Genomic DNA, 18,916 nt, shown 5'->3' with positions numbered 1-18,916 from the left:
TTAGCAGTCAGCCCCAGGACACGCCCACACTCACGATCGGCAACGGTGACAAACTCCCGGGGAAGTGGCTGCTCAGTCATGTTCTTCTAGACATTCCCATAATGCAGCTAGAATTCAAGGGTTTGAATCCCAGGGCTGGTCGCCCCCCCCCCCCCCCCCCCCGGGTTTCTGTAGTGATGCTACAAGTCAACCCAACAGGTTTCACCAGTAGCAGTTTAATCACAGAATATCGGGGTTGGAAGGGACCTCAGGAGGTCTTCTAGTCCAGCCCCCTTCATGAGCTGCTCCTGGTGGTGAAGTGGCACAAGAACATTCACTACATGCAGAGCGGCAAGGCAGAATGCCCCAAGCCATATGCTGATCACAAGCACCACCTTTTACGGTCACCAACCAAGCCAATACGCACCTCCTCATCTTTGTACCAGGACAAAGACTCTGCCGTCAGCACGAACCAGTACTCCTTGGAGCCTCCTTTCATTATGCTGATGTTGTTAATCGTCAGCCAGCCCCTGCGGATTACCTGGAGGAAACAAGAGGAGTGGGAAAACGATGGGGCAGGGGAGAGAATAGGTTACAGGCTAGCCTGGAATCCTTATATTCTGGCCACCCTCTCAACTTTAAGCTGCCTAGAGCAGAGAGGGGTTTGGGGCTTTCAGACTCCTAACATGCTGCTCATCATTAGCCTGGGCCCTACTTTCCTTCGGAGTCTCGGCAGGAGAGTTTGTGGGTAGAGTCTGCCCCATGAAAACCTACCAGTGCTAGACAGGGAAGCAGCCCCATTCCTCAGAGGGAGCCTGGCACATTTTTCCAGCAAGGAGCCCAAAGCGGGTTTTACCAAGAATAATAGGACAGGGGTGTACAGCAAGACAAAGACAGCTGGCTTATCCCATGGTGCTTCTGCCAGCCGTCACCAACGGCCTGGGGCACAGAAATGCAGAGCAGATGCACTCAAATCCACCTGGTCATCGCCACTGCGGTATTATGGAGGGGAAGGGAGGGGAGTCTGAGGCCGCAGTTTATAGGCTACCCGGGTGCTACCCACCCAAGGGACCAAAGAGCTTTCTGGAAACAAGCCAACCTTAAGGAGCCAGGGCACGGACCCCCTGAATAGCCAGTCCAGGAGCGAGGATATTTGTTCTCCTCATCCCCTTCAGAGCAGGAAGTGAGTCCACACAACCTTGGGCCCCCTTCGAGAATGGCCAGGACAACACTATAGCTAGTTTGAACAGGGGGGCGAGTGACTCCCCTCCCTCCATTCTTCCGCTCCCCAAGCTGCATTCGCTCAGAGCAGGAAGTACATCCGGCTTCCTTCAAGGCTGCCCTGGACTTGCCACTAGAAAGCCTGTGAAACCATCCCTCCTGCATGGCCTTGGGAAAGACTGGGCCTCCCCAAGCCAGTGCTGAGTGACACGCATAGGACGGCAGCAGCGGAACGGGAGCCGGGGCCAGCGGCCAGCCACGGGGAAGCAGTACTGCCCAAGCCCAGCTTCGCAAGCAGCACGTGACGAGACGAGGAGGAAGCACTGCACTGTCTGGAGGCTCGCACAGCAGCTGGCTTTTCCAGGGGAGGCAGAAGCGTTTCCCGTCACACGATGAGCAAACAGAGGCCAGCGTGACTCAGACCCCTCTTACGTAGGGCTGGAAGGGACCTTCTAGGTCATCTGCTAGCAGAGCCGCCCTGCCATATAACCCTCTTCAGACATTTCTCTTGATCATAATTTTGACCGGAAGGGGACTACTGCTGGCCAACATCCTCGCCCCACGCAGCATGAGGAGCGTGTACCATCAACTCTACTGATGAGGCTCTTGATAAAGACTCAGGCCCTGTTCTCTCCCCTTTATCTTTCCACTGAAGAGAGCGTATCTGGAGACCTCCTCAAAGAACAACCCGAGTCTCAGCTGCTAGAATCCCAGTGCTCAGAAATCTAGTGAGCCAAATTCATCCCTGCTCAGCACACAGCTCGCGCCGCTGAAGCCAGGGGAGGATCTGGTCCTAGAACGTGGGTTTTTGTCCTGGAGGCAATGGACGTCGGAGAGCAACTCCCAGCAGTGAGTTCCCTAGAACAGCCGATGGTATAAAGAAGTCTCCAGTCTGGAGATTCCAGCGTTTGTCTTTACTATCCCTTGCCTTTGTTGAAGTTTTTCATAACCGATCACCACAAAGGCAAGTCTTGGCAGCCCCTGAGGGGCCACTGAAAATTAGTGTCTGAAACCAGAGAGTCGTCATTAGTCCCACTCTCCAGACAATCCCATTTTGTTTTGTACCAAAAAAGCCTTGGGGCTAAAAAGCGGCTCACTGCTCAGCCAAACAGGGCTAGGCTGTGTCCTGTTACACCGATCTAACTCCAGTGACCGACGGTAGCACTGGAGACCACAATGGAACGGCAGAGCCTGCCCCAAAATACTTGGCGAGGGGAGAATTTTCCGGTGTTTCAAATCAGAAAGGAGTTACTCAGTGCCTTTTGGGCCCCTTCACTGTTGTCGTGCAATAGCTACCGAGAAGAGCACTGCAGGTTACAGCCAAGCTGTCTGAATACAACAGACCCCCTTCCTTTGCCTCTGGAAAGTCTTTCCCTGTCTTGTCCACAGCGTAACAATGTTACCCTACGTTACTTGTAACTCTACCTCAGGGTCTTAACGTAAAGGACAACTGTGAAAGCCAATGACACACAACTGGCCCAGCCCAAAGACTACAGCACACGGATACCGGATGCTAGTCTTCTGCTAGTCCTTTTTGCCTGCATGACCCATTTCCGGATGCCAAGGGGACCCAATCACTCAAGCCTGGGTTTTAATTTCCATTAGATCAGGCCAAACGGCCTTTATCAGCTCTCTGAACATTAAGGTTACCCAGATGCCAGTGAATCTTCGATTTCTGGCCTGCTGAACAACCCAGGGTGGAGGATTGTCCGGGAAGCCACTTACGATGAACAACAAAACCAATGCGAGTGAGTATGAGAAGCCTGCTATGAACAGCCATTTAACAAGCATCAGATCCTATAGCAACACCACAGGCTTGGTAAACCCAGAAGAGATTACAGCCTGGAGAACTGTTCTCTGGCCCAACATCCAATTGTTACAATATCCCAAGAATTGGGCTTTAATACCTTCTTTTGGAGCACATTCTACTTTGCTACCCCGCCTCTTTTAAAGAGCTCACAATAGGATTGATGATCACTTAGTGCCTAGGCCGTGCACTTCCAGCGAAACAGACTCCATAGCAGTCGGGCGTAGGCCTGGACTAAAGGCATCCACAGGGACTACATTTAGAGGGGCCGAGACGCTTCGACTGTCCAAGTAGGGTTGATCACAGGAACATCGAGGGCTACGGTCACTCTACCCAAGTGCTCTGCACATGTTAGCATCACCCTCCTGGTTAGTAATGCACAGACACGAAGGAAAAAGCTTTCAGCACGTGTCTAGGGGGTTGTCTTAAATCAGTCCAACGGATGGATTGGAGGGGGGGGGGGGGTAAGTGACCCACATGGTTATGTGGAGAAGAGTTAAACACGCTAGATCTCGGAATTTCTTTGCTATCGCTTATCTAGGAGCCACCTGTCAGCAGCAGTGATACGAGCACCAAGAATTTGGAGCTGAGAATCTGACTAGGGCAGGACTTTAGTTCATATTAGCTTCTAGCGCCAGGATTAGGGTGTGAAGCAAGAGAAGCCATCAATTTCATGCCACGAGTGTTCCAGATGTTGCTTGGGAACCATTGTCAAGGGAATCATACTAAGGTTCTTCTCATTGTCAATGCTGCTCAGGTGGCTACCAACATAAAAGCCACAACAAAGGCAAACATGTTACACACACACAAAGCTCAGTGCGTCGGCAGGCACAGGCTGCTAGAGCTAAAACTTAACTCATACAGATTTTCTGGCGGAGGGAAGGAAGGAGCCCTGAAATTGAGATGGCAAAAAGGAAAGCAGGTTAAAAGATTTCACCCCTTAGATTCGCTCCCTTTTAGGTTCTCTTTTAAATTTGAGATTCTGATTCCCATTTACACAAATCGGAATTTGAAGTGAATTTGGTTTTAAAGGACCAGAGGCAGAAGAGTGGAAGCAGGGCGTCTGACAGGTAGAGAGCATTAGAACGGAGTTGGCTTGTAGGCACAGCGCAGAGAGACAGGGCTTGGGTTGGTGGATTAGTGGCAAAGCCAGACGCTTACACCTGGCCTCCTGGGAAGGCAACGATCAGCACTGGGGAAGGATAGAGACAGCTGTTTCAGGGCTGGGTGGGAGAGCTGTGGCAGCAGAGGCCCAGATGTTAAGGGATCAATTACGTAGCATGGAGCTAAGAGACGTTTTAGCAGAAAGGAAGGACTTACTCCTGGGAGCCAGAAATGCCCTGTTCTAATCTCAGCTCTGGCACGGACTAGCTGGGAGGCCCAGGGCACCTCTCTTGCCCTGACAAACGGGCAAAGTGAGGCACCGTTACCAAGCCAGCTCCCAGGAAGGTGGAGCAGATTAGCTCATTTGTACAGTATTGTAGTCACAGAAGCAGCCCTGTAGAACACCCAGAAGGAGAGTCCTTTAAAGACTGAATACTTCCCCTTCATTGATGAGTGAGACCCTACCAGGGAGCACGCGAAGCACATTTCTGGGACTGGCACCGCAGGCGGGATCCCTCTGCAGAGATGGACCGGAGCATGTAAATTCAGCTCTCTTGCCTCCAGCTTTGCACCGCTCCAAGTCAGAAGCAGCCCAGTAGGATTGGCAGCTTACGTCCAGGATAGTCAGATCTCCACCTTCCCATCACCGCATTACAATCTGCATTCTTACAGCCAGCGATGGAGGACCAGCCTTGAGGGGACCGAATTGGAGACATGGGAGGCAACAGACAGGCCTTCCGGAGGATTCACTTAGTGCTTTGGAAAGGTCCATGAGACGCCACAAGAAAATGGAAGCAGCACAACTCTGGGAAACTTACAAGATGGCTACTGATGGCTGAGATAGAGGCTTGTAAGTTTCCAAAAGTAGGGAGGAGTCAAGCCGAGATCACTAGAGGGGTACCTGGGCCAGAACCTCAGCTGGTGTAAGTGACTGTAGCTCCAATGACTAATGGGGCAATACCATTTATGCCATCTTCGTGTGGGCAGACTGCCCCAGGGACGGCATGAATGGGCACTGACTCAACCATGGGAGGGGTTGGTTTGTCTCATCAGTGACCCCTGCATCAGAACCTGCCTTCTTGCCCCTTGCCTGGGACTGGTGCCTTGCAAAATGCCACTAGCCCAGGAGGATGGTTGATGGCAAGCAACGCATTCCTGATGCCGGAGCTGCTGAGGCTTTCGCTGGGCTCATTAGATGCTTCTCTCCTGGGAGCCTGGACCTGCAGATGGTTCAGGGTCCCCTTGGTTTATTTGCCATCTTTAGTGGCAGCTCCACGCAATTCCTTGCTAGCTTTCTGTGTTGTACACTGAGCCACTACAAACTGGAAGGGGACCCACCCCAGGATCAAAACAAGCCAGTTAGCAGGGAGATAAGCACTTAAAATCCCCACAGACCAGCAGTTCTCAAACTGCGGCTCAGGACCCCAAAGCAGGTGGCGACCTCATGTTACTGGGGTCGCCAGGGCTGGTTTAGATTTGCTGGGGCCCAGGGACAAAGCCCAAGGTCTTTAGCCATGGGCATTGGGATTCAGATTACAGACCCCTGCCTGGGACTGAAGCCCTTGGGCTTTGGCTGACCCACCCCCACAGAGCTCCGGCCAGGCCTCAGTCCCCCCTCCTGGGGTCGGGTCATAATTTTTATTGTCGAAAGGGAGTCGCACTGCAATGAAGTTTGAGAACCTCTGCCATAGGCTAAGTGTCCAGAAGCCTCAGTTATTCAGCCCACACCAACATCTAGTGGGTCTGAGCAGTGACAGTGAGGCAAGGAACCCAGCTTTCTACTCCCAGCTGTGACAACTCAAGCGAGGCCCTTCCCCTCTGCGCCTCAGTTGCTCCACCACGTGAGGGCCAATGCTTAGAAAGCTCTTTGGAGAGAAGTAGTGCCAACCACCCTACTTAGCCAATCCCAGTTCGGACCAGGTCTGCCTCTGAATCCAGCATCAGGCACGTTTCCAGTCCGCGTGGAAAAGGGGGCTGTTAGCTCCCTATTAAGGTGGTGGTGTTAGAGCTCCTTTTACCTCCGTCCCACCACAGCCTCGTGAGGACGTCTGACAGACAGAAGTGGTCTTCTCACGAGCCATTCCTAAGTGGCCTACAGTGTGTCTGTGTACATCTCCAAGGGAACACTGGTGAAAGTACCAGCAGGACCACCCTGACCATGGTTAAAGACTCCTCCAGCCAGAAGCAACATGCATTTCCATTTTCTTGGGCAGTCCGTGAGATTTGAGCCCCAGGTACACACCAGCCAGTTTGCGACCCACCCGCTCCAGAGGGCGCTGGTCGTCCCGAGAAGGCAAATCGGTTTTCATTCAATAGAGACCTCACCCTCCCTTAGAAGCGAATACACTTAAAGGAAAAGCCCTATTTGGCAGCTGTTTGTACAGGCAGGCACGTTACTCAGTTCTTCCTTACACAAAAGGAAGGAGCATCTGAGGGGATCTTCCCCAGGGTAGCTGCCTGGGGGCAGACCGCTGTCCGAGAGGGCAGTTTGCACTGGTGCAGGGTTGGGTGCCACCAGCCATTTATGCAAGTGCAGCTACTGCAGGGGGTGGAATGCAGGCAGCTCCCAAAGGCCTAGGAATTGGAGGCAGCAGCGCTGTCAGCCAGCCCCCAAGAGACCTGCCCCCACCCAGCCAATCTGGCTCCCTGGGTTTACCCACACTTCCTCCAATTCATGCTCTGCTTCCCATGAGACCCATAGGACTGGAAGGGACCTCGAGAGGAATCTAATCCAGTCTCCTGCACTCAAGGCAGGGCTAAGTATTATCTAGACCAGTGGTATTCAAAGCCGGTCTGTTGCTTGTTCAGGGAAAGCCCCTGGCGGGCCAGGCCGGTTTGTTTACCTGCCGCGTCCGCAGGTTCGGCCGATCGCGGCTCCCACTGGCCGCAGTTCGCCGCTCCCGGCCAATGGGGGCTGCGGGAAGGGCGGCCAGCACATTCCTCGGCCCACGCCACTTCCCGCGGCCCCCATTGGCCAGGAGCAGCGAACAGTGGCCAGTGGGAGCCGCGATCGGCCGAACCTGCGGACACGGCAGGTAAACAAACCAGCCAGGCCTGCCAGGGGCTTTCCCTAAACAAGCGGCGGATTGGCTTTGAGAACCACTGATATAGACCATCCCTGACAGGTTTTTGTCTAACCTGCTCTGAAATATATCCAATGACAGATTCCACAACCTCCCTGGGCAATTTATTCCACTGTTTAACCACCCTGACAGGTAGGAAACCTAAACCGCCCTTGCTACAATTCATTGCCTCTTGTCCTATCCTCAGAGGGCAGAAAGTCCCCATAATGCAATGTACTCCAGCCATACCCTTTCCCCCCCAAATGCCCCTGGAAGCATGGAAGCAGGCAGATGGAGGGATAAGAGATTGAAGGGGGAATATGATCTCACTACATCTAGCCTAGGTATTTCTATGGCTTGACCCCACCTTCAGGGCATCAACGTCTCAGTTAAGGGCTGCAGTGTTATGAACGGTGGACTGAGTTGCCCTCTCAGCCCAAGGCTGTTGGATCTGTCCAGAGCAGATAGGAGAGGGGATTTCAGGTCATAAACAGGCATTTCAGCCTCCGGGGCTGTCTGTGCCCCCCACCCCACACCTGTCTCTCTCCCCACAATATGCCAGGAGGAGTCCAGTAGTTTTTAAGTCAGATCAGGCAATCCCACAAGGTTTCCCTCTGCAGAGAAGGAGCCTAACAAAGCCACACTGCTCCATTTGGAAGGTGCCTGCTTTTCTAGACAGTAAGTGTACTCGGTTTTAAGAAGAGAGGTGCCACTTTCTCAGATTTGTAGGTGTGTGTTTGGGGTTTTTTTTTTTTTTTTTTAAATGGGGTGTCTCCATCACTAGGCTTCATCTATGGTTCACTATCACACTATATGGGTACTTACCAATATCTCACCCTTTATGTGCGCAAAATTAGGATTGCGGGTAAAAAGGAAAAAATGGACGAGGAGACAGAACAGTGAGGAAAACAAAGTGATGGAGGGGGAAGAAGAAGCAGGAAGCACAAAAATGATAGAAAAAAAAAGCAGAAAAAACAGCAAAAGAAAACAGTTACATGCTATTAATTATATTTATACAGTGTTAATGTCTCATTACTGTGTTTCCAAACAAGAAGCAAATGTCCGTATGCGTTCCATACGGCAAGACTGACACCATGCAATGGGGACATTTCTAATCCTGTTCTCAAGTCATGCAAACTAAACAGCAATACACTCAGACCTGGAAGGCTGTGTGGAGAGAGAGAATCAAGGTTTAACTTCGCTCCCTGGTACTTTCTGCTGCTAGCCTTCCCCACGCCCATCCCCTGCTAGACAGCTGGCTTGTAAGAAGATGGGGCACATATTTTACACATGCCCTCGGGTGCGGTTTTCCACTTGCCTAGACTACCTGTTACCTAGGAAGGGTTCAGATGTAAAGCTCTATTACCCTGAGAACGGATGCAGGTGGGCAGCATTTGGAGGTTCTATGCCTTGCAGCATATACCTGTATTGTGTGTCTGCAAATACATAGGGTAAAATAGAAACCCCTGCACCTTCAGACAGGGGGATAGTGCGGCAACTGGTCTGAATTCAGCTCTCCAGAGACTTCTGAGACTGCAAAATGCAGCTCTAGAATTGTACCGAATAGGGTTACATGGCTTCAAGTGGGACCCAAACATCCTCCGCCACGTCTGCCTATGCTACCAAGAGAGATGCCGTTATTAAACTGGTGTGTAGTACCTGATTTGGGATGGCTCGTTTCTTGTTCAGCTGCGTGTTCCTCTGCTGGGCACTGAAATCAAAAAAAGCAAACCAGCTTCACATTGACAGCACAAGGTGCCTGATAAACACTCAGCTACTGAGACCCAGTTTTCGCTGGCTATCGGCTACACCAGCCGTTCGCTTGCAAGGCACTACTTAGCGCACTTGGTTAAGGCAGCCAGCGAGGAGAGGAGCGGACTAGGGAAATGCCTAGTCCTGGGGGGGTAAGGCCTGCTGGACAGAACACAACCCGACAGTCTCTTTTGATGGCATCTGAGGCTATCCGAGCTCTCCACTAACGGCCAATTGAACTGGAGAGGCTAGGAGAGGTCTGAAGTGTTCTGTTTATCAGCTGCACAAGCCAGCAGCGCTCACGGGGCACTAGGGGGCTTTCAGAGCAGTGCAGCTAGGGAGCCTCCAGGTCAGAGCATCTGGCTGATTCACTCTAGTACAACGCTCCCTCCCGGGCGTCCGGCAGCGACAGACTACAGCTCGTTGTGGAGGAAGCGTCACACGTTAGCTGTATTTGGCCACTAGCAGGGCAAGAGGATAAAGAATTCATGGCCTTGGTTAGTGAACCCAGCCATGCTCGGGCTATGCCCAACACCATGGTATCCAAGGGGGTAGGTAGGTTGAACATTTCTGCTCTGTATTCGATATCTGAGATGTATCTACAGTCCTTTTGCTCCCCACGCTGGCATGGGGCATGCCCGGGGGGGTGCTGCCCAGAGCTCCACAGCTAATCAAAGAGCCCAAGGCTGTAGTGGCAGGCAGGAGTTTGCTGGGGCAGCGGGGTTTGAAGGAGAGTAGCAGATGGCCAGGGGAAATCCAAGGGTGTCTGTGCGCGGCGACACTTGCAGTGAAGTTGGGTGCAACTGACTAGACTCTGGACGTGCTCCTGAAGGCTACAGGAGTAACTGACTCACAGTTGCTCCCTCACAGGCTGGGAGGCAGGACTGTTTGTCAAATGCTCAGCATCGCTCCATGAGGCGCTCAGGCTCTGCCGAACTTAATCAGCAGTCACAAAGCTGTTCAACTACTACAAGCGCATCCTTCGGCACTGCTGAAGGTAAAGGCAAGCAGGAGTCCGTTCCCACGTCACCCAATTACATACGGTTTCCGACAGGTACCCACCCTGCTGTCAAGTGCTGCTCAGTGTAACAGCTGGGGGTGTTAGAGAAGGTTCAGGAGAGTCCAGAGGAAAGAGTGAGGTGGTTCAAAGGAAAAACAGGAAAAATTATGAGAGGAAGGAACTGTGAATGAAGTGTGAAAAGCAGAGACTTAAAGAGGGGGGAAAAACCAGAGGAAAACCAGAAATGAATCCGAAGGTGAGAAGGAGCCCTGATCATGCTGCCATAAGACAGCCCTTGGGCTGATTGCATTCACTCAACCAACAAGAGGGCGCTGCCATCCTTGGGGCTTGCCTACATGGGGAGTTGTTCCTGATTAACTCCAGGTATGGATACTCTCACTCCAGATACAGGCATCCACATGGAGTTAATCAGGAAGAGTTAATCCACTTTAAATTTACGCTCTATCTTATTAGGGATTAATTTTCATGTGTAGACAAGTCCTTGGCTCAGTTCTTCCTTTGCTATGGGAGGTTTAGTTCATACCCGCTATATAGTTTGAGACATTAAAAGGTTGTGTCTGCTCCGGTGCACATTTAGAAGATCCCCGTTTCCTTGGCCAAAACACAAGCACCAGTCAGTGAGACTAAGAGACCTACTACCCTTTCCCCTACCCTCTCTCTGGTCTAGTTTCATCTTAAACTCTCTGGGGCATGGATCTTCCACTACTCTGCAGTGCACCCAGCCCAATGGTGCCCCTGACCTTGGCTGGTCCCTAGGCACTACACTCCCTGTCCCCTTCAGGCAAAGGCCTGGAACAAAGGAACTTTACCCACGGCCCTGAAGGCCAGACTCACTTTAGAGAAGCAATGGGAACAGCACATGTGAAGCCAGTGCTGCCCCCCCCGACTGCCCCCAGCCCTGCAGCTGTAACAGAGGGAGGCGAAGTCTCAGACATCCACTAAACAGGTTTACAGCTTTCAGGACTGTTCAGCTCCCTGCCCTATGGGCTCCGAGTTGCTGCTCTACCCCCCTTCGATGCTCATTGATTACTTGCAATTAAGGGCCTTGGTTACCTAGAGGGTCCTGCAACCCACACTTCCCAGCTACAGCAGGTAGGCACCTACTTGGCAAATCCAATGAAGTCTTCATGGTTAGTGTTGATATAGGAGAGCTCAATGTCGATCAACAGTAGAATCTGGAAAGACACATACACCCGAGTCAGCTGAACACAGTAACAGGCCTACAATGAAAGTGCCACTTTCAGCACATCAGGCGTCAGCACTGGCCAATCAAAGCTGCTCCCCCGCACCGAGACTTGTCTGGAAAGCCCTACGCGCTGCTGCAGAGATCAACAGTGGTAGCAGAAAGGTGCAATTTGAATTGCTACCAGCAGAGGGTACTGTAGGATTGCTGGTGCCCTGTGTGAGAGGTGTGCTGGGCTCAGAGGATTTGCAAAGTGGAGCAGGATGTTATTTTACCGCATGCTCTGGTTGGAGTGTCAGGTTCTCCCCAAACAGCACTGAGATCAGACACCCTTCTGTCCTGAACGAGTCACGTTTTACTTCGCCCTCTAGGCGGATCACAACCCCCAAAGTGCTGGACGCATCGCAGGACAGACATGCTCCCTATATCACAAGAGGAGCTTACCTGGTCCTTTGTTTTTCCTTCCCGTTCCCTGATGTAAGTGGTAACAATCCTCTCCGTCTCCTCTCGTAATCTGGGGTAGGAGCCAAGCTGAGAAGCAGGGAGTAAGAGTGGAAGATCAGATCACGGCAGCCATCACGGTAGCTACAAAAAGCTTGACACAAGAAGCACTCACAAAACTGAAGAGGGCAGGAAAGGACTGGACTAACCCCCAGTTTTGTCGGTAGGACAGAAGTGGGGCTCAGAGGACAGCAAAGAAAAGTCAGTTCTCTGCTGTTTCTGCAGAGATTAGCAGGATCAGCTTCTGGTGGGTCTTAAGTGTGTTTGGCAAATGTACTGTCTCTTTCCCACCCCCCCACCCCCAGATAAGCAGATCCCTGGGCTAATGCTAAGCAAGGTGACCGAAATTCCTTTCCAGAGATACTGGCCCTCAGCTATTTCAGGAGCGTTTTTAGCCTTTGTTGCTATGGTGCGAAGCAACACCTGTGCAATATGTCTCTGCAGGACCCATGCCAGAAAGCCAAGTTAACATTAGGAGTCTAGACTTGCAGGTGTGTCCTTGGCTGAAGTGTTCAGATGTCCATGGACACAGATCCCCACAATGTTAGTTTAATGGTCTCAAACTCACTTTGATCAGCTGGGTCCTGCGAGCCAGTACATTCCAGATGTTCAGATTAGACAGAGGAAGAATTAAGACCAGTTACCTTTTCCGCACACTTTTTAATGACAGTGGCCAGCTCTGAGACCACCAGATCAACACACTTCAAACTGGGCTCTTTGAGTTTTACAATCTGTTTTTTCACTATAGCTTCAAAAGCCATGTCAGGTGTGAAGAGCCCCGTCCTGCCTCATGCAGAGCACAAGAGTGGAAAGAGGAGACACCAAAAGGCACGCAGGGTGGAAAAAACAGCAACAAAGACAGAAAGAAAAGAAAATGAGATTAAAAAAAGGTTAGTAACATGCAAAGGGAAAAGCAGCAGCACTTGCCGCGGGAAATTCCTTCAGTTTCCTCAGATTCATTTTAAAAATACACTTAATTTACTATCAGGTTCTTAATTCACCTTGTTAAATCCTGGACTTCATAAGGATCTGATTCTCACTCACCGGCTCACCACTGCTGTGCCCCTTATGTGATCACGGACACTGGCAAAAAGTGACTACAACAGGGGGGGACGATGGTGAATCTTTCCCACCCCCTGGCATTTCCAGGAGCCAAAAGCAGGTGATGGCATCACACCAGAACCTGAGCCCTAACCGTCTTGCTCAACTGGGCCTTGAATAAAGACGAAGGTCCCTTTGCTTCCCTCCCCCGCCCCCCACCTCCATGCCAAGCTTCAAGTTAGCAGCTGATCTAGTGCCCGGCTAGGCTTCAAGATTGCTGCTGTACCATGGGGAAGGCGACACGGCCTGCTGCCTTCTGATGGCATGGAGCGCCGGTTTCTTTCTTTAGCTGTTTGAGATCGCCACTGCTACAAATCACATGGAAGTTGAGGGCCGGGGGAGGAAGCCAACTGCCACCATTTCCAGATTCCCCAATCTATTGGTTTATTAGGGCTAAACCAGGTGGGTGGTACTTGGTAAAGAGCACTGCTAACACCAGAGAAGCCCGGCTTGAACAAGCTGTTTGGATTTGATCCGGATGCCTGTGGACGCAGACTATCTGCCTAGGAGAACTCGCCTGCACGTTACTCCTGCAAGCTGCCACGCTGACTCACTACAAAGCCGTCTGTTTGCTGGGCCTGAAGGAACTTTGGCAGCAAGTGCTGGCTTTTCCATGTTACACAGATCACTACAATCACAGTAAAACAGCACCACTCCTGATCCAGAAACAAACAGCTCCCTCCTCCCCCCAGGTCCTACAATATGAACCACTGGACGAGTGCTGAAGTTCTCTGCTCAAGCAAGACACTTTGGGAAGCAGGAGCTGGGGGCTATTTCACTTTTCGGAATAGCCTCAAAGTGGCGAAGGGCCTTTTACTACGGACATAAGCACTTGTCTACCAGGCACATCCAGAACTTGACAGACTGGATCCGAGTTGGGGATCCATCTAATCCAGGATCCTGCCTCTGAACAGCTAACTTTTAGAGACGTGAATTTTTTTTTTAAGAAATTTCCTCAATCCATTAGTACCAGATCAAGCTACAAAGCAGAGTCGTCCCAAGAAGCTAGTTATTAACTAGGGAAGTGGCTGATTTATCCCGGGCGACTGCGTAGTACCAGGGTAATTAACACTTCCGGAGAGGGAGAAACCTTTCGAAATGGTGCTCGCTATCGAGCACTTCATTCATCACAGGATTTAGAAACAAGCCACAACGAACGTGAAGATCATTTGCTACAATAGCGGCTTCCAGCTTTCGCTCCCAGTCTCCACAGCTTCCCAGAGTGTAGCAAAGCAGCAGGTGAACTCACAGATGGAGAAGACACATGCTAAGACAGGCACCAGAACCCAGGAACAGCCTGCCCACCTGCCTGGCAGACTCCCAAGCGCTCGGAGGCAAAACCCTTGGCAGCTTGTGTTCCAATCTGCCACAGAGCACTGCAGCTGGAGGTCACATGGACAGAGTTTGAGATCCTCCCACGGGGACAGAGCCCAGAGACTTTGTGCGCGTTAGGATGATCATCATCATCATCCCTAGCTCTTACAGAGCACTGCTCATCAGTCGATCTTGAAGTGCTTTACCAAGCACGTCAGTACCGTGACCCCCATTTTACAAACGGGCTATGGAGGCCCAGAGAAGGGGAGTGACACACTCAAGGGTCACCCTGCAGGCCAGCGTCAGAGCTGGGAACAGAACCCCAGTCTGCAGAGTCCCAATTCGGTGCGCTATTCACTAAGCCACACTGAGACCGAGATCCCATGGTGCTGGGCACTGCCTGGATCTTTATCACAACCCAGGGCAGGGACGGTATTCCTCAGAGCTGGGCAATGCCAGCATCTCAGGTGGGACGGAGGCAACCCTCCTTCTCTCTGTCCAGGGCCAGGCATGCCAATCAGGTGAGTGAGGAGGTGTTCACATTAGGTTAGCGAGCAGGCTAGGAGTGAAGAGTCAGTGTGACCGGTTTTGCCTACACACATCCAGCTCTGGGGAGTTTTCCAGGCAGGAGAGGACATTGGCAGCACACGTGCTTTGCCACCCCACTAGTAGGAAGGGGCTGGAGAGGCTCCAGCGGGTTCAATACCTTACTGGTACACTGTCTAACTGTATTGATTAACTCCTGAATAACCAGGTCGACACACTTCAGACAAGGCTCTTTCAGCTTCACCACCTGCTTTTTCACAATGGCCTCGAATGCCAAGTCTGGTGTGAAAAGCCCCGTCCTACAGGCAGCCGCACGCAGGGGTGAGGGAGGGCAGAGACATGGCAAAGAAAAAACAAAATGGGTGAACAGGTTTAAAGGCAACTGTCTGTGACCTGACGAGAGCAGCAGCAGAGACATCGACTTCCTCCCCCAGACAGACAGGCCTCGATACCAACAGGACCTTCACTTGGGGATGGGCAGCCGTAATCATCCCATGGAGCAGGGGTGGGTTAAGCCTCCAATCGAGAGCACGATGCTGCTTTGTGACTTAGACGCACACAGCTGCTCTCTAAGGATCGGGAGTCACTGCCTAGTGCAGAGACATTTAAGGCAGTTTTATTGTAGGTCACATCTACGCCGCAAGTGGACGGGCAAGGAGCCTTTTCAACCCCATGCAGCATGTCAAGAGCAGAGTAGGCAATTCCGGAGTCAATATTCAGGCAAAGGGAACACAAGTGGGAACAGCCCAGGAAGGCAGACGTGCTCAGAGGAGGAATAAGTTTAAGGGGAGGCCTCTTTGGGAGGATAAACTCAGCCCTGTCAGGCCAAGGGTTCACTAGCTCTCAGAGCTACATCCTCAGTGCAGCATGGACTGAGCATCCGGATTAATCCAAGTGCAGCTCCATCACTGAGCTCAGGCCGTGCCGAATGGATCTTCTTTGACAGCATCCCTGAGCCAGAAGTTCCCAAGCGCAATGGTACAGTAATAACCTGGATCCCTTTTCCTTTACTTGGAAGTTTAGATCTCAAAACACACTCCCCACATACTATTTTTTGCCCATCTGGGAAGATGCACAAGGCAATGGAGGAATTCTTTTATCCTCGGATTTCAAGGGACAACAGGAAACAGATCTCCCTCCTTCACTAAACTCTACCAGCGAGACTAACAGAGACAACATTTAGAGTTTGCTCTTGGTTCTCAATGGAGACTGCTTCATTAGTGGAGCAGTCACATCCCTACTCCCAGAATCAGAGTTAGATCAAATACTACGCTGTCCAGACCCATGGAAGAAAACTACATCGGCAACGGACCTGTTAAGCATCTAATTCTCTCTACCCATTTCCAATAAGGAACTTTGGTTCTAAACACCTTTTGCTTCCACATGACACACAAGCTGGCTGTAGCTGATCAGAACTGACAGCTACATAAGGTTCACGGTACAAGTGTTTATCCTAGAATAATGGTACAAACATGACTGAACTGCTCATAGGAAAACAAGACGCGTTACTGGTGCTAAAGATCGCCGCTCCGATACTTGCCTTATGCCGTGGATGTTTTTAATTGCATAGCTAATTTCTCGCCTCAAGTCCTTTTCATCAAATTCCATCTACAAAAGAAACACGACAGTTAGATTATACAGCAAGGCCCTTCTGGGTTGAAGCACAATCACAGCTCAGGCTTCTCACTCAGGCTCACGTTTAAACTGCTTTCTCGTACAGCCACAAGAGGCAAACATATGCCTACCTGTCTGTAGCTGTAGACAGCGTACCATTGGCACCAAGTACTTCTGACCTGTAAAGAGACACTGCCCCTCTCCCCCAAGGAGCTTGCCATGTAGGTAAGCAGTGGAAAGGCAGAGTCAATGAGCACTGAATTACAGCACCCTGTGTGTGACAGAGGTGCAAGTGGGGGTACAGCAGACTGCCTGCCCTCCCATAAGTCCTGATGTTTCTGTTTTATTATGGGGTGTCTGGAGTAGGTAGGTAGAACACCTTTCAGCTGCCCTGCTTTATAAGTCAGAGAGGAGGTTTTGCTCACCTAGAAACATCAGCACCAACTGCTGATCTGCCACATCCCAGGACAGCTAATCCCAAAGACAACATCCCATCCCTCTCTGTCTTGTCAAGAGGAGGAGACAAGCTAGTCTGTGCCCATCTCCCAGCTCTGCTCTGGCAAAGATGCTTATGCCATGCAGCAATGGATGAATGGGAGGAGAGAGGTTCCTAACCAGCTCAGCTGTTTAGCTAAGCAGTAGATCAACCCAACACCAGGGAAGGATGGTCAACAGACCCTTCTGCCGGCTGCCCAGCAAGCCTGAAGACAGGCACACACATTGGAGACACTCCCTCCAGCCCTATGGCTGGCAACCAGTGACATTCTGCTTTGCGTGGAGAGAGAAAACACCACCGCTGGACAGAAGTATTAAAACCAGCGTTCGCTTTACCTTCACCAGCTCGAAGGGGAATCTCTCGTGGAAGATGCGATTAATTCTGGCACCACCAGAGAGTTCTAGTGTGTCCACTTGGTCTCCTGAGCCTTCAATTCGCTTCTCAAAGTCCACCCCAAACTGCTGGACCATCCTGCAAAGAACCAGCAGGAGTAACAGGCATTAGCCAAATACGGCAAAGGCTATAACGGACCAGCCATTCAGGCTACGGCCACACTATATTCAGAGCCATGCTAGCCATAATCTCTATTTCATCTGGGCAGGATCATTTGAGAATTCTCTTCTACTTCCATAAAAGCAACAGAGGGTCCTGTGGCACCTTTAAGACTAACAGAAGTATTGGAGCATAAACTTTCATGGGTAATGCCCACTTCATCACTTGCGTCTGATGAAGTGGGCATTCACCCACGAAAGCTTATGCTCCAATACTTCTGTTAGTCTTAAAGGTGCCACAGGACCCTCTGTTGCTTTTTACAGATTCAGACTAACACGGCTACCCCTCTGATACCTTCTACTTCCATGAATCCTATGGGGAAAGAATTTCATCTCCCTTTCGCTACAATTAGGGAAACCAAAACAATTGTCATTCACCTTCTTTTAGAGCTTAAGAATGTACATGCTTGTTCTCTGCTTTTATACAAGGCTTTAACCAAATGGATTACACAGGAGATCCTTGTAGGCACAACAAATCCAAGACAATGCCAGTTATTTGTCTGCAGAGCTTGTCTGCCAGGCATCGTAGCTACAGATTTAATGATCCCTCCCAATGTTCCCATCAGACTAGCGTTGCAGGGTATTTAGTCTCTTGTGTCCATGCCAACTCTGAATGGCATCACCCGTGAACGCTGGCACATCCTGCCCCCACAATGCCAATGTATAATGCCAGGTGCTAGGCACTGTGTATTTCCTTGGGATCATCAACCAGCTAGGATTCATGCGCTTCAAGCAAAGAGCAAGTTAAATATGGACCTATGTTAAAACCAGTAAGTGTCAATTTCAGGCTAGACTCTCTCCCCCTCTGGTTAGCGAGGTTGGCTGAAATCCAGCGCCTGTCTATGGAAGCAGGGACTGGAGCAACGTACTGTAGCAAGGCTTTGGTTTTCCGTGTGGGGTCGTCGGGGCGGAAGTTCTTGTATTCCTCCACTTCCTTCTCCAGGGAGAGTAGCTGGCTCTGTAGCTTGCTGCGCAGTGAGGGCAGGGTATCACGGATGTGGTTGGTCAGTTGCTACGAGGGGATGGGAGAAGTGGTCAGTGCTGCTGGTCCCCCCCTGCGCGAGCTGCCCCTCACGACAAGCTATGTCAAGAATGGCCAGGCAAGCCAGAGCCAACACTGCACAATAGGAGACTTGAGGAAATGCTTGTCTAGGGATCAGGTTTGAATGCTTTCACTGAACTGGCCACTCTATTAAGATCAGAAATAAGTTCTAGTCCAGGTCTCCTACTGTTCGTTTAAAGAGACAATGGTCAGTTTCAAAGATCTTAGAGCAGTCTCAGGCCTCGAACCAGCCCCATTCTGCAGCTTTACAAGTCAGATTTTCCAGTTTTAATGCATTTTGCCTTCTCTTGCTTTGTGAAAGACCCATACGAACAAGGGGAGCTGACTGTATGGGGAAAATAACGAAACTGACCGCACGCTGGTGGCCAATTGCACCACGTAAGCCAAATAGAAGAGATTTCCCCTCCATTCTGGTGGCTACAAGCATCTTCAGCATTGCTTAGAATTCACACTAGAATGCACAGGTGTTCAGACAAGTGGGACTTTCATTAGTCATTCTGCAGATGGGGAAACCCAGGCTGGCCCACGAGCAGACTTACCCAAGATCACACATGATGTTTTATGTGGGTTGGCCACAGATCCAATTTAACTTCTGATCCCC

General features: G+C 51.0%; 1 protein-coding gene across 29 annotated transcripts in view; it reads right to left on the bottom strand.

The window, feature by feature from the left end:
• The window catches only part of DNM2 (dynamin 2), a 59,772-nt gene that overhangs the window by 14,947 nt on the left and 25,909 nt on the right, over positions 1-18,916 (bottom strand). For 7 of the 29 annotated variants that reach the window (XM_042844385.2, XM_065575829.1, XM_065575833.1 and 4 more), the window contains exons 7-15: positions 18,122-18,264; positions 17,037-17,172; positions 16,132-16,199; positions 14,752-14,890; positions 11,574-11,660; positions 11,051-11,121; positions 8,833-8,884; positions 3,870-3,899; positions 407-520 (exon numbers count right to left, since the gene is read on the bottom strand). In XM_042844385.2, coding sequence (XP_042700319.2) covers positions 407-520; positions 3,870-3,899; positions 8,833-8,884; positions 11,051-11,121; positions 11,574-11,660; positions 14,752-14,890; positions 16,132-16,199; positions 17,037-17,172; positions 18,122-18,264 — 840 coding nt within the window. Of the gene's footprint in view, positions 1-406; positions 521-3,869; positions 3,900-7,998; positions 8,011-8,832; positions 8,885-11,050; positions 11,122-11,573; positions 11,661-12,274; positions 12,414-14,751; positions 14,891-16,131; positions 16,200-17,036; positions 17,173-18,121; positions 18,265-18,916 lie in introns of all 29 variants that reach the window. The other 22 variants (XM_042844387.2, XM_005279581.4, XM_005279573.4 and 19 more) reach the window with 5 other exon arrangements.

This window comes from Chrysemys picta, chromosome 22 (assembly GCF_011386835.1).
Source record: "Chrysemys picta bellii isolate R12L10 chromosome 22, ASM1138683v2, whole genome shotgun sequence".
Lineage (NCBI taxonomy): Eukaryota > Metazoa > Chordata > Testudines > Emydidae > Chrysemys > Chrysemys picta.
The sequence above is the reverse complement of the archived record's forward strand: the minus strand, read 5'-3'. Positions and strand labels throughout refer to the sequence as shown.